We start from the raw sequence: 12,650 nt of genomic DNA, 5'->3' as shown, positions 1-12,650 counted from the left end.
AGTTATGAAAGTCCTAAATCCTAATCCCATGACTCCATTTTCTTTCCCAAATTTTCCAGCAACCACACAGACCCCAACCTAACCCTAATCAACAAATTTGCCCAGATGAAATAAGAAATAAAGGATGAATTAGAAGCTTTTAGCAGAGAGTTTACCTCAACAGTGAAATTTTTTAATGGAAATTGAAGCTTCAACGATGAGTGGGTAACTTTAGAGAGAGAATCAAGCAGCTGAAGAGCACAGCCGCAGTTCCATCAAGTAACACGACCATCCAAGCAAATACAATTGTAATAGGGTTTAGAACAAATAAACCAATCATTCATTTTGAATGTTGTTTGGAACAAATACACCGACTACTCAGTTTTCTCAAGCTTTACAATAAATAGACAGATACAGATACGTGCACAAAACATTAAGAAGCCCAGTTCCATTCTAAAGCTTAAATGAACTCAGTTCCAATATAAGCTAAAATGAACAAAAGTTAATCATATATTTAAAATCCAAGCATGAAAGCTTCACGAATATAAATAAAAAAAGGTAGATAACTAATTAGGCTTTGAAAAAAAAATGATCGCACATAATTATATACCTCAAAACATCAAGGAACCAACTTCTTCCTCCAACGATCGAAATTTCTGAAATTTGTAAAAAGTAAATCCATTAGCAACCCTAACACTTTCAAATTTAAAGACGAAATCTAATGAAATTTAGCTAAATGAGCAAAGACACACCAAAAAACCAAAAAAAACAAAACAAAAAAAATTTAGGAATATTTTGAATCTAACACAACTAATTTGGTTCAGCGAAGAGTACAAAAGTTCAAGGCCTAGGTGAAATGTTGAGTAAATTGCAAGGGCTCTGTACCAAGGCCATAATGGAACAGTAATGTCATGGAACCTAAAATTTCTTCAATACAATCGGATGTAAAAGAAAATTAAATTTGTTCAATTTTATAATAAAGAACTAAGTGCAGGAATAACTTTTGTGGCTCAATGGCGTGAGAAGCAAATAACCAACTTTATATATCACAGTTTAAATTTCTCTATTGCTGAAATCGAAGCTGATCAACCTACCCAATACATATATGAATTAATACCTAATGGTTCCCCCTATAAACAAATCTTTATATATTCTTTAAACTAATATAGATCAATGTCATCTAAAACATTGGAAGCATCATCATACCACACTGTAGTTCAATCTCTATTATTAAGGGTCATAAAAAATTAAAGCAATAAGTACAGCAGACTCAAAACAGATATGCTCTCTTGGAAAAACAAAGAATCACACTGGGATGCTCAACTATCCAATTTATACCAGATCCAACATTTTACATTCGTTCAGTCCCCAACCACAGGGTTGATTCCATTTCAACCCTCTCATTCATACTATCTGTTTACATCTCCATTACACATTCATAGATATCAAGACAACATATACAATTCATAAATTTGGTTATGCAGTTAATGAATAAAAATCTCACTGAACCAACCGCATTCTTCTAAACCAAACCAAAAAATTGTTTTATGACCAATGTCATTAATTTTTTTATCATTAAATATCAAGATATGCAAAAACTACCACTGAAACGACCACAAAGATTGAAAGTTCCACAGTAATATATCATCTGCAACTAATAAAAAAATTAACCAACTAAATCAAATATAAACCCAAATAAATTCAACCCCACCAACCAAAACAGGAAAAACTCTAAATAGACAACAATCAAACAGAACCAAATGCGGTTTAGTAGCTTCAAACAAAACCAAATGCAGTTTGGCAGCTTAAAAAATTTCGTTTTAAAGCCAACTAAAAAGCAAAAAATGCTACCCAAAATTGGAAAAGAGGTAAAAATATGAATAACAAAAGATGTTAAACATGAAAAAAACCAATTACAATAATTCTCCATTCGTACATTAATACAAATAGATCAAACTCCAAATGATTTGCATAAATATCTCATTTCCTTGTAACTCGTTGTTGAGTTATGTGTTGAACACAAACACTAAGATGTCAACAAAAAGTCTTGATCCACTGAAAACATAATAGAAGAGGTATGGAAATTTGGAAGATTTTAGAGATTGGTAGGTTTGTTTAGGAAAGGTCCACTTGACTTGATGGTATTAGAGGGAGGTGAGAAAGATTATTCGAGACCTAAATTGTAACATCTATAGGGTAACCTACACCTAAAAGAATTAACCATGCCAATACACAGTATTAGAGCGATTCACCCATACAGGAACAACCCAAAGTATGTGGTGACTGGTGAATGTGTGCGTGTGTGTTCTGTATCCATTAGTTCATTATATATCAATATAGCACACTCCAATTCAAAGTAGCACATCTCTAACTCAAACATATCCAATTCAAATTAGCACACATCCAAATTCCAATTCAATAAACCACATATTCAAATCAATTCAAACTAAATACCTAATATTCAATCACATATCCAATTCAAACTACATGGCTAATATTCAATAACATGTCCAATCTTTAAGCACATTTACAAAACAGATCTAAAACAGTATAAAGTCTACTTAGAAGCAAAACATAAACATCAAAATCCAACACAAAGACAAAGCAGCATACCAGTTCTCTATCTTGTAAGTTCTTTTCAGCTGGATCTTCTTAACTCGTTTGAAAAGTTCTCCTATGTGCTCTGTTGCATGTTGCAAATTTGTTAACTCAACTTAATAAGTAACACACCGATTCTTTTTTATCCAAAACTAAACCGAAAATTGTCAATCCCATAAAAAAGTTGCATCTTTTTCACTCTATTTTTCTAGACTTTAATCACAAAGAATCAGTGAAAGCGAGGGAAATTATATTGATGTTTTATCTAATGGCCAAATAGTGAATAAGGTTCCTCAGATTTTGTCAAGTTCTTCAAATTAGCACATATCCAAATTCAAATTGAATAAGCCACACATCAAAATCAATTCAATAAACCACGCATTAAAACTTCTAGAAACTCAAAGTTATCGCTACTTGGTTATGAAGACAGATATATATCACCAGGAAACAAAAAAAAAGGCAAGAATTAGCCAAAATTTGTAAATCAAACACAGAAGTGTCAACTCATTCTCCTCTGTTAGTCTGTTATCACCTCACATGTCACACTTTTTGAGATTGGATCAATTCGATCACAACCAAACTACCAGTATTAAATTTAACTAACTAACGATCAAATGATTTAAACATTGTGTATTACAAATTCAAATCAATGGTGGTAATAAATAAGATAATTTCAGCTACCATTTGTGATTAAAAACGAACAATGCTTACTCCCAAGGAATATCTGACAATTTGGGTCTACTTCTGAATTTCGTCCTCATTAAACTGTTTACTTACCTGGTTTCAGATGTCATTACGTATCAATCTATTTTTTTTAGAATGAAGTTAGAAGATGTTCTAGCACCAGAGACTATTAGAAGTTGGAAAGATATGCCGATACAGCGGTTTGAGAACAGTTTGGGAAACTTTGGGTAGAAAATATGCTCGCAAGGAAAACCGACAATGGGTGAGTATCACTCTCAAAGCTGGTTTATGTTTAAATTAGTGAATTACCATAATCTTTACTGGTCGGTTTCCACTTTTGGCCTACTTCAGTGCGTAAATGCTGAATCTATTACTCCTTTTGCTTGATCCTGGGCAACTCTTACACCCTTACTACATTGTAACCTTTCTGATTTTTGAAGAACGAAGACTCTCAAAATTTATAGAAATACAAAAATGAGAAAATGATAAATCTTTCTCAACCAATATGCTAAAAATGTTCACCACCAGTATATAATAAAGAAAAATACAAAATGCTAACTTCATCACATAACACAAACTTTAAACGCATCACCTTCCGAAATTAAATTAAGAATTCATATGGCACTCATTGAGAAACTGAGACAAACTGAAGTTGTATATTGTAAAATGCAACTACTTCTAGAATTCCTAAGTCACATCAGTTAGCAAGAAACCCCTTCTAACTTGAGTTGTATAGTGTAATAATGCAACCACAAAAAGACCAAACTTCTGCTGCTAAAAAGGTTTTGCAAAATAATAAAACCCTTAACAGTTTGAACCCTACTAGAAAGTTTATATGAGTTGAAGAACAGCTGCACTTAAGTGCAGCAAAATCATTACCTCTTACAGCTTCTCCTCCGCGTCAGAACCACCTGCAATCCAAATTAAGAAAGATTCAACAGCAGATCAAGAACAAATCAATAATAATTTAAACTAAAATCGCTAATTATTGTTGCAGAGAGAATTCATATCAAGATTAACTACATTATTTAATTTGAATGGAATAAAAAAGCAGCATAAATATGAAGGGTAAATAAATTAATAGCAAAAGTCACATTTCAGCAGCAATTAATAGTAGAAATCAGAGTTGAGTAGCAGGGACCAAAACAATTTCAGTAAAAAGATCAGAATCCCAACAAAGGTAAGTAAATTTATGAAGCCTATAAGATTTTGAAGCGAGGAAAAATGTTGTAAAACCGAAAGAAAAAAACATGAAGTTATCCCATGTTACCACTATTGATGAAACCATCACAGGAACAATGAGGCAAATAACGCTTAACAAAATAAATGAAGCAATCAGTATGGGAAAATTTGATGGGTTTCGACACCATTCCTCCAAAGCCTCAGTAGTGGTAGTTTCACTTAGTACGCCAACAAAATTTCAAACAGCATTCTTGTTCTAGTACCAGATCAAACACACAATTATTCACGAAAAATATGTAACTTATTTAATAAGGTATACAAAGGAACTCATCACAGGTCAAGTACTTTTACAAACTTTGAAAAATATAAATCCCAAGTATAAATCATATCAAAAATATCAAAACATTTACGAAATTTGTATCTTTCCATTCCAAAGACAGACCAATTTCAGGACAGAATAAAAGATAGACCTCCTCAAGCACACAACAAATTTGAAATAATACTTCCGTAAGACAAACCAGTACAGATAAACACTGAACAATAGTTTAGAGCCCAACCTCTGCCTTTAACAGTTTGTCAATTTGTAACTAAATTGAATCTCATCATACTCTCATTTACTTTTTCAGGATGCTCAAAATGCTATCAATGACTTAACTGGTAAGGATGATGTTTTTCCTATCTAAACTTTGTTTTTCGACAGCTTCTCAAAAATGAAATCATTACTAAGATTCAGTTTAATTAGATTTCTCATCATATCCAAATTTTATGCAGTTTATATAATATCCAGAAATAATTCATAACAAAAGGGCAGAAATGATGACAATCTATGCTAACAGTGGAGAAGCGAATTAAAAATTGAACTTAGCTCAAGAACACATACCCTTCAAGGATCAGAGCCTCAGAAAAATTTATGAAGTTCACGTAAATATTTTTAGGTCTCAATGCACCTATAATGCAAACCAACCAAAATGCAAATGCATTAATACAATTGCCAATACCAATTTCTAAGATTTTAGCATTCTCTTTACCCTTGCAACCAAAAACCAAAAATCCCAGAAAAATGAGCCAGAAAAATGAGCAAGAAGCTTAAGCAGAAAAAAATCATATTTTAAACCACCAAAACCCAATACCCATTTAACCTGAGATCCAAAAGTCCCAAGAAAATGAGCAAGAAGCTTAAGCAGAAAAAAAAAAACATATTTTCAACCACCAAAACCCAATACCCATTTAATCATTCACGAACGAAAAATCTAAATACAGAGTGAAAGATCAACAAACTGAAACCCCCCCCCCCCCCAAAAAAAGCCACAAAAAAGAAGAAGAAAACTGACCTTAAAACAGAAGACAATGCACAGAACAGAGAGATGCATCCCCAAAATGAGAGAAAACGAAACAAAGGAACCCCCAAAACCTAACCCAACAGTTCACATCTATGCTAACAGCAAAGAATGGAATAAAAAATGGAACTTAGCTTTCAAAATCCAGCCATTGATCCGACATGCAAAACGGAAAGGACGATCCAGAGTGATTCATGAACTGAGGGGACCTTACTCGGCTCTGTTCACCATCCAACCCCTCCCTCTCTCTTTTTCTCACTGTCTCCCTTCCACTCACCCATGCCAGGATCCCTCTCCCTCTCTCTCTCGCTCTGTCTCTCTGTCTCCCTCTCTATTGGAGGCATGGCCTCCCATCCCCGAAACCCTCACTGAATGACAGCAAACGTAAACCCACCCCAATCCGTCTCAAACAAACAGGAAAAAATTGCCCTTCCAACCCAGCCCCAATATCAGCCCAAACCTGACGGCTTTGTTGTAAATAGCGTGAAATCGAGTGGTTCCTTGATAAGCCATATGGAGAAAATTACCCTCTGAAATTTTGAGAATTACCCTCCCAACCCACTCCCATTCGGCTGGTATTGTTGTAAATAAAGCAAAATCAAAACAAACGTGAATAGTGCCTGCCCTCCCCCCTACTTTAGTATAGACTAGCAAAAATTCATGCGCGTTGCTGCAGGACATGAATGCACCAGCCTTAACCACATGAATGAGACATTTAACCTGAAAAAATAAATTCAACATAATCATGAACGAACAAAAGGGATAGATGAGTAAAAGGTGTTGGTAAGATGAGCAATTCGGGTTTTATATACATTCAACCGAGCTGTTTACAAAAGATACAGTTGCAAAAAATGCTATGTTTCCTGAGAAACATAAGCAACATGCATTTAACACTTATATTGCCCTTCAAGTTAAGATAGCAAAATATACGTCCAGCAGGCCAGACACGTGTTTTAACAGCTAAACAAAAAAGCAAAAAAAGTGTGATGTTCTTGTTTCAACAGCTAATCTTTCAAGCACTAATGTAAGGATTAATGTATAATATCTGAGATCCTATTTGTTTTTTATTGACTGATGCTTCAACATCATCCACCTAATTCATATCACACATCCATAGATACCTGAGAACGCTTATTCTCACCACCATTGCGTTGTTATTTTAGTATGTTTTTTCACTAAGAAGACACTACAAAATTAAACATCATTAGCGATGGTCAAATGATGTCGGAAAAGGTAATTTGCAGTCGCAAATACTTATTTCCGACAGGAAAAAGCCCTCGTTGGGCGTCGGAAATTGCTCCATTGGAAATACTTTTTTCTTGTCCAGCCGTAAAAAATGCTTCATTTCCAAGGCATGAGGCTCGTCGTTACTAGTTATCTTTCCATCGGAAATGAATTTTCAAAATGGCAAAATTATTTTATTTTCGACATGTCAATGTGGTCGCAAATACTTATATGCCCGTTGAATATACTTTCTGAACGACGACATCTCTTTTTTCTGATGATTTTTTTTATGACCAAAACATTGTGTCAAAAAATGTTTTTCCAATAGTAAAATGTTATTTACAAGAGTATATAATCGTCGCAATTACTATTACTAACAATTAAGAATTGTCAAAAATATGCATAAAAACATATTTATGAGGGTCAAGAGGCGTTGGAATTATATATGGGCGATTATCCTATTTTGTCGGTAAAAAACAATAGGATACAAATACAATGTTTTTTTTTTTATATAAGTTCAATAATATTTTCAATGGCAATTTTTATTGAATGAATTGTTTTATATTAATGAAACCATATATTCAACTACATATACCAAAAATCAATGTAAAAAATTTAAAGTACTTGTTACAATCCTATGATACGTCTTGTAACGCTAGTTTTCCATGTCCGCTTTAACCAACCATTGAGGAGTTCATTGTGGAGTTCGAATGTAGAAGCGCTTCAACAATGAAAATCCCACCTTCATGACTTTGGCCGTGCTTGATATGTTTCTTTACCTGCAATGACAGAGTAAATGTTTAGCAGCAACCAAATCCATGTAATTCATTGGAACCGAATGACCAAAAGCCTTGAGCATTGAAAGAAATTAGATTTGAGACTATTAAGGATCGAATAGCAAAAAGCCTTGAACATTATATACTACATTCGCGTCTGAAGGGTATCCTTCAAACCAAATTATTTTTTTCAACACAATAGAACTCATCCAATATGCATTACACAAGACAGGGAACTTGAATACTAATATGACCATTAGAAGAGCTTCCAAGCATTAAAGATACTTTTAATAAATAAGCATACTGTCTACAGACTATCAACCACATTACACTGGCCAATTCCAATTGCTCAATGGTAGTCGTGAGAAAAAAGCATAAGCCCAAAAACATGATCGAACATTTTTGTTGAGATAATCATAGAGATCATCTACAATCTCAACTGGATTGGAGTGACCACAACAGAATGGATTTGTAAGAAGTTCTCTCATGAAGAAAGATGCTATAATATTGAATGAAACTGTATATAAAGTTGCTTAAAGAATTGCAAGACAAAATTAGTTAAACTAGAACAATATACCAAATTACAAATAATAGGGCTGGACTAATACCAGATTGTTGCCTTCCATGATGGCGTGCTTCTGAGAGGGAATGAATCGCTTGATGACACTCACCCTTGTCTTTGCCTCTTGTTATCATTACCTGCAAATGAGATTAGAAAACTATTAATTAATAAATAACAGATTAGAAAACTATTAACACCCACCCTCGCTTGATGACAACCACCCTTGTCTTTCTAACCCATTTCAAATTAAAACAGATATCCCCTGCAGAGCCAACAACAAACAACATTACAACCAAAATTTGTGGTATTTCAATGGTTGATTAACATCACACTCACATCAAATCTTATAGCATAAGAAACAGCCCCATTTCCTAAAATAAGCAAATGGTCTCATCGAATTTCTTGATAAATACAAATTTCAAGGAAAAACTTGGATTTACAAGTAAAGTAGCAAATAACCCAGTTTCCAAACGCGTTCCAAAATGTCATAACCCTTTGAGACATTTCATCAAACATTTGGTGGTCATCCTACGCTTAACGAAAAATTACAAGAAAAAACAGGTGCTCACTGTTACAGAAGAAGCCGCGGACTTGGGTGCGCAGTCGACTGAAACTCGGCGCAGCTGTGGTGTGTAGCAAAGGAACCCATGGTTTTCCCTTCTGGAGTTAAGTTCAAATCAACGAATTTTAAGGGGTTTGTTGTTGCAGAGTATCAGGGAGGACGAGTTCGCGAGGAACTCGCCGGGTTTGCAATCAGAGATGGTTTTGCTTTTGATTTCGAAAAGGTGGAACTGGGCTCGGTTTGCAGGGGTGGGAGCGTGTGGAAATTTTTGGATGAAGGCAGAGATAGAGAGCAACGGAGAAGATGGTGTTGATTTTGATGAACGAAATAAAGGCTAGAGGCTAGGGTTTTGTTTATGAAAAGGAAAGGCAGAGAAGCTGCTTGAGAGAAGTGAAAAGGATGAGAGAAAGCTAAAGGGCGCTGAGTGCTCTCTTTGGAAATTGAGAGTTGAGTTTTTAGAGGTCCATGCCAAAATTTTGGCAGCCCACCAAAATTTTAGTCTCCCGCCTCCGCCAAATTTTTTTAATTGTATTGTTTATATGATTCTTTTTGTTTTGGTCAAATGTATGATTATATTTGAATTGATTGTTTTAGGCGATATGTGTTCTACAAAACTAACTTCAACGATCCAATCGTCAAAATTGTTTGTGTTACTCCGATATCACATACGTAAAAAATCGCAAGAAATAAATATTCAGAGATTATGTAATGGGACAAAACTTTTCGACTGTTATAAACGAAAAATCACTATTTAATGATTATTTTAGTTCCGATTTTGATGATTTTTTATAATTACACTCCTTGACCCTATAAGAAGACAATGAACGAATTTGATCTATAATTTAAAATATTTACACAAGTGGATACTATAAAATCTTATGTACTTAATGGAAGTATAAAATACATTCTCAATGTTTGTTGAATCTATCGTTTTGATGAGATACGCATTCTATGAAATTAGTTTCAACGATCCATTCGTCAAATTTTTTTGTATATATTTTAAGATTGCATATGTCAAGAATTGCAAACAAAGAACATTAAAAGATTAGGTAACGAGACAAACGATTATAAATGAAAAATCACGATTTAACAATTATTTTAGCTCCTATTATGATAACTTTTTATAGCTACACTCCTCGACCCTATAAGAATACAATGAATGAATTTGATCTTCTATTTAAAATATTTACACTAGTGGATACCCAAAATCTTATGTTATACTTAATAGAAGTATAAAATAAATTCATAGTGTTTGTTGAATATATCATTTTGGTAGGATACGCATTATATGAAACTAGTTTCAGCGATCCAATCCTCAAACTTGTTTGTATATACTTTGAGGTAGCATACGTCAAAAATCGCAAACAATAAACATTTAGAGATTAGGTAATGGAACGAAATTTTTGACGGTGATTAATGAAAAATCATGATTTAACGGTTATTTTAGCTTCAATTTTGATATTTTTTTACAACTACACTCTTCGACCTTATAGGGATACAATGAACTAATTTGATATACAATTAAAAATATTTACACTAGTGGATACCACAAAATCTTATGTTATACTTAATGGAAATATAAAATAAACTCTAAGTGTATGTTGAATCTATCGTTTTGATGGGACACTCATTCTACAAAACTAGTTTCAACGATCCAACTGTCAAACTTATTTGTATATACTCCGAGATAGCATACATAAAAAATCGCAAAAAACAAACATTCATAGATTAGGTAAAGGGAAAAAAAAATTGACGGTTATAAATGGAAAATCACGATTTTACGGTTATTTTAGCTTCGATTTTGATTTTTTTTTTTTTTTTTACAACTACACTCCTCGCCCTATAAGAATACAATGAACTAATTTGATCTTCAATTTAAAATAGTTACATTAGTGGATACCACACAATCTAATATTTTTTCTAGTCAATGATCTTTTTCAACGACAACTATATGCCCTCATAAATAAATATCTATTTTCGAGAGCCATTGGTTGCCCTCGAAAATAGATGGTTATTTTTTAAGGCCTCTACTTGCCCTCGGAAATAAACAATTACTTCAGACAACTAAAACATGCCCTTGGAAAAAATAATACTTTACCGACGAAAATAAGTTTCTTCGTAAATAAATGTGGCGCCAAATTTTCCCTCAAAAAAATAGCTATTTCCGACGGCAAAGGAACCCTTTTCTAAGGGCATTTTGGGTGTTGAAAATAGTAAACCTCTTGTCGACATATTTCTGACGGAGCATAATTTTTTGTTGGAAATAGCAATTTTTACGAGGGTATTTATAGGTCCTCGGAAATTGTTGGTAGCAAATGACCATTTTTTTTGTAGTGAGAAAAGGAAAGAGCATCACGAAAAACACTAACAATTTCAACTCTAAAACGTCACCTTATTCCTATAACCCACCTCAATCAACAAAAGAAGAAAAATAATTGATCCCCCCATGCTATTCATCTTTTATATCAACAAACACTAAAACTAGGCAGCTTGGTATATCAACAGAAGGTTTACCATCCAGATCATGTTTAAGCAATTCATCAGGTATATACATCTACTTCAAGACACGTTTGGACCTACAATTTGATCCGCAATATTCTTATTGCATGTAAAACTAATTTTGGGGAACCAAATCTTAGCAAACCAAACAAAACAGAACCCCAAATCAATTAAAAAAAAAATAGGCCAAAAGAACCCACACCTAATAAAACCCCAGATTCGCTCAAAAAGAGATTTATCTTATTTTAGCTAAATGAATTCCAACTGGCCACAAACCAAAGCCTTGACCAAAATGAATTGCACTTAAGTGTCAACCAAATTTGCAAACACTTAAAAGTTCTTCGATTTTCACACACCAAAAAAACATATCAAATTAATAAACCAATGCAATGTTAGTGAAATAAACTCGCACGGTATTTTAAGCTGTAAAACAATCACCTTGCAAATGAATAGGCATATCTGATTCTTCCAAATCCTTTCACCTCCATCCTAGAATTCATCCCCCGTGTCATCACAAAAACATGTAAAAAATCCGAGAAAATCAAATGCTATAAACACCAAATTCCAAATTTGCAGTCAAAACCAAATTCCAAACGATGAGTGTATGCATATCCGAGCCATAAGGGAACCAAATTTAAAGAATTATTTGGAGATGAAAAGCCTAATGTAAACCCTAATAAAGTTTATAAATTTTATAATAATCCTCCGATGTGGGACAACATGAAGACCCTATTGTCGAGTTGTGTTCGTATTTCGTTCCAAGGACTGCGTAACTAACAAATCATGGTTCAAAAATTCAGATTTATCTTTCAGAGGAAGAGAGCGAGTGTTACAGTGACAATGGCAGTGAGAGCTAAGAAATAGGAATCCATGACTCTTCCCATGGAAATTGTTCTGCATTGTTGCTCTTGAATAAAAAAACTCTCTGCTTTGCTTGCAGCTGCTGAGTTATCAAAAGTGGAAAGGAAGCCCTTCGCAAATTCAATACAACAGGAAAAACTTATTTGCTACAGTTTAGCACCGTCAGATTCCAAGTAAATCACACTATTTTAGCAATTCTCAATTTTAACACTGTCATGTGAATTTGGCAAACTAATTCTGCGCGAAAATAATATTTCGAGGATTCATAAGAATGCAGGGTTGAAAGAAGAGTGCAGTGTCTTGAAATAAAAGTAACTGCAAAGGAAATTAACAGTTTGCATCATTGAATCGAACTAAAAACATAGTAATGCCATTAAATCTCTCCT

The 12,650-nt window shown here is 33.7% G+C and overlaps 1 protein-coding gene and 1 long non-coding RNA gene across 3 annotated transcripts; both read right to left on the bottom strand.

The window, feature by feature from the left end:
• Positions 1-500: 500 nt before the first annotated feature.
• Positions 501-5,519, bottom strand: LOC126596215 (uncharacterized). The gene is made up of 3 exons (XR_007613916.1): positions 5,324-5,519; positions 4,085-4,172; positions 501-635 (listed from the first exon to the last, which is right to left on the bottom strand). It is a non-coding gene; the product is annotated as an uncharacterized LOC126596215 (long non-coding RNA).
• A 460-nt stretch (positions 5,520-5,979) lies between these two features.
• Positions 5,980-12,435, bottom strand: LOC126596210 (uncharacterized). Of its 2 annotated transcripts, XM_050262724.1 has the most exons (3): positions 12,237-12,435; positions 11,842-11,892; positions 5,980-6,500 (listed from the first exon to the last, which is right to left on the bottom strand). In XM_050262724.1, the coding sequence occupies exons 1-3, from the start codon at positions 12,285-12,287 to the stop codon at positions 6,186-6,188; spliced, it is 417 nt and encodes a 138-aa protein (XP_050118681.1). In that variant the 5' UTR covers positions 12,288-12,435; the 3' UTR covers positions 5,980-6,185. The 2 variants fall into 2 exon arrangements, 1 of the variants encoding a protein (XP_050118681.1); XR_007613909.1 differs by lacking the exons at positions 5,980-6,500; positions 12,237-12,435 and adding an exon at positions 6,518-6,955 and having other exon boundaries at positions 11,842-12,167.
• Positions 12,436-12,650: the final 215 nt, after the last annotated feature.

Source organism: Malus sylvestris, chromosome 13, assembly GCF_916048215.2.
Source record: "Malus sylvestris chromosome 13, drMalSylv7.2, whole genome shotgun sequence".
NCBI lineage: Eukaryota > Viridiplantae > Streptophyta > Magnoliopsida > Rosales > Rosaceae > Malus > Malus sylvestris.
The sequence above is the reverse complement of the archived record's forward strand: the minus strand, read 5'-3'. Positions and strand labels throughout refer to the sequence as shown.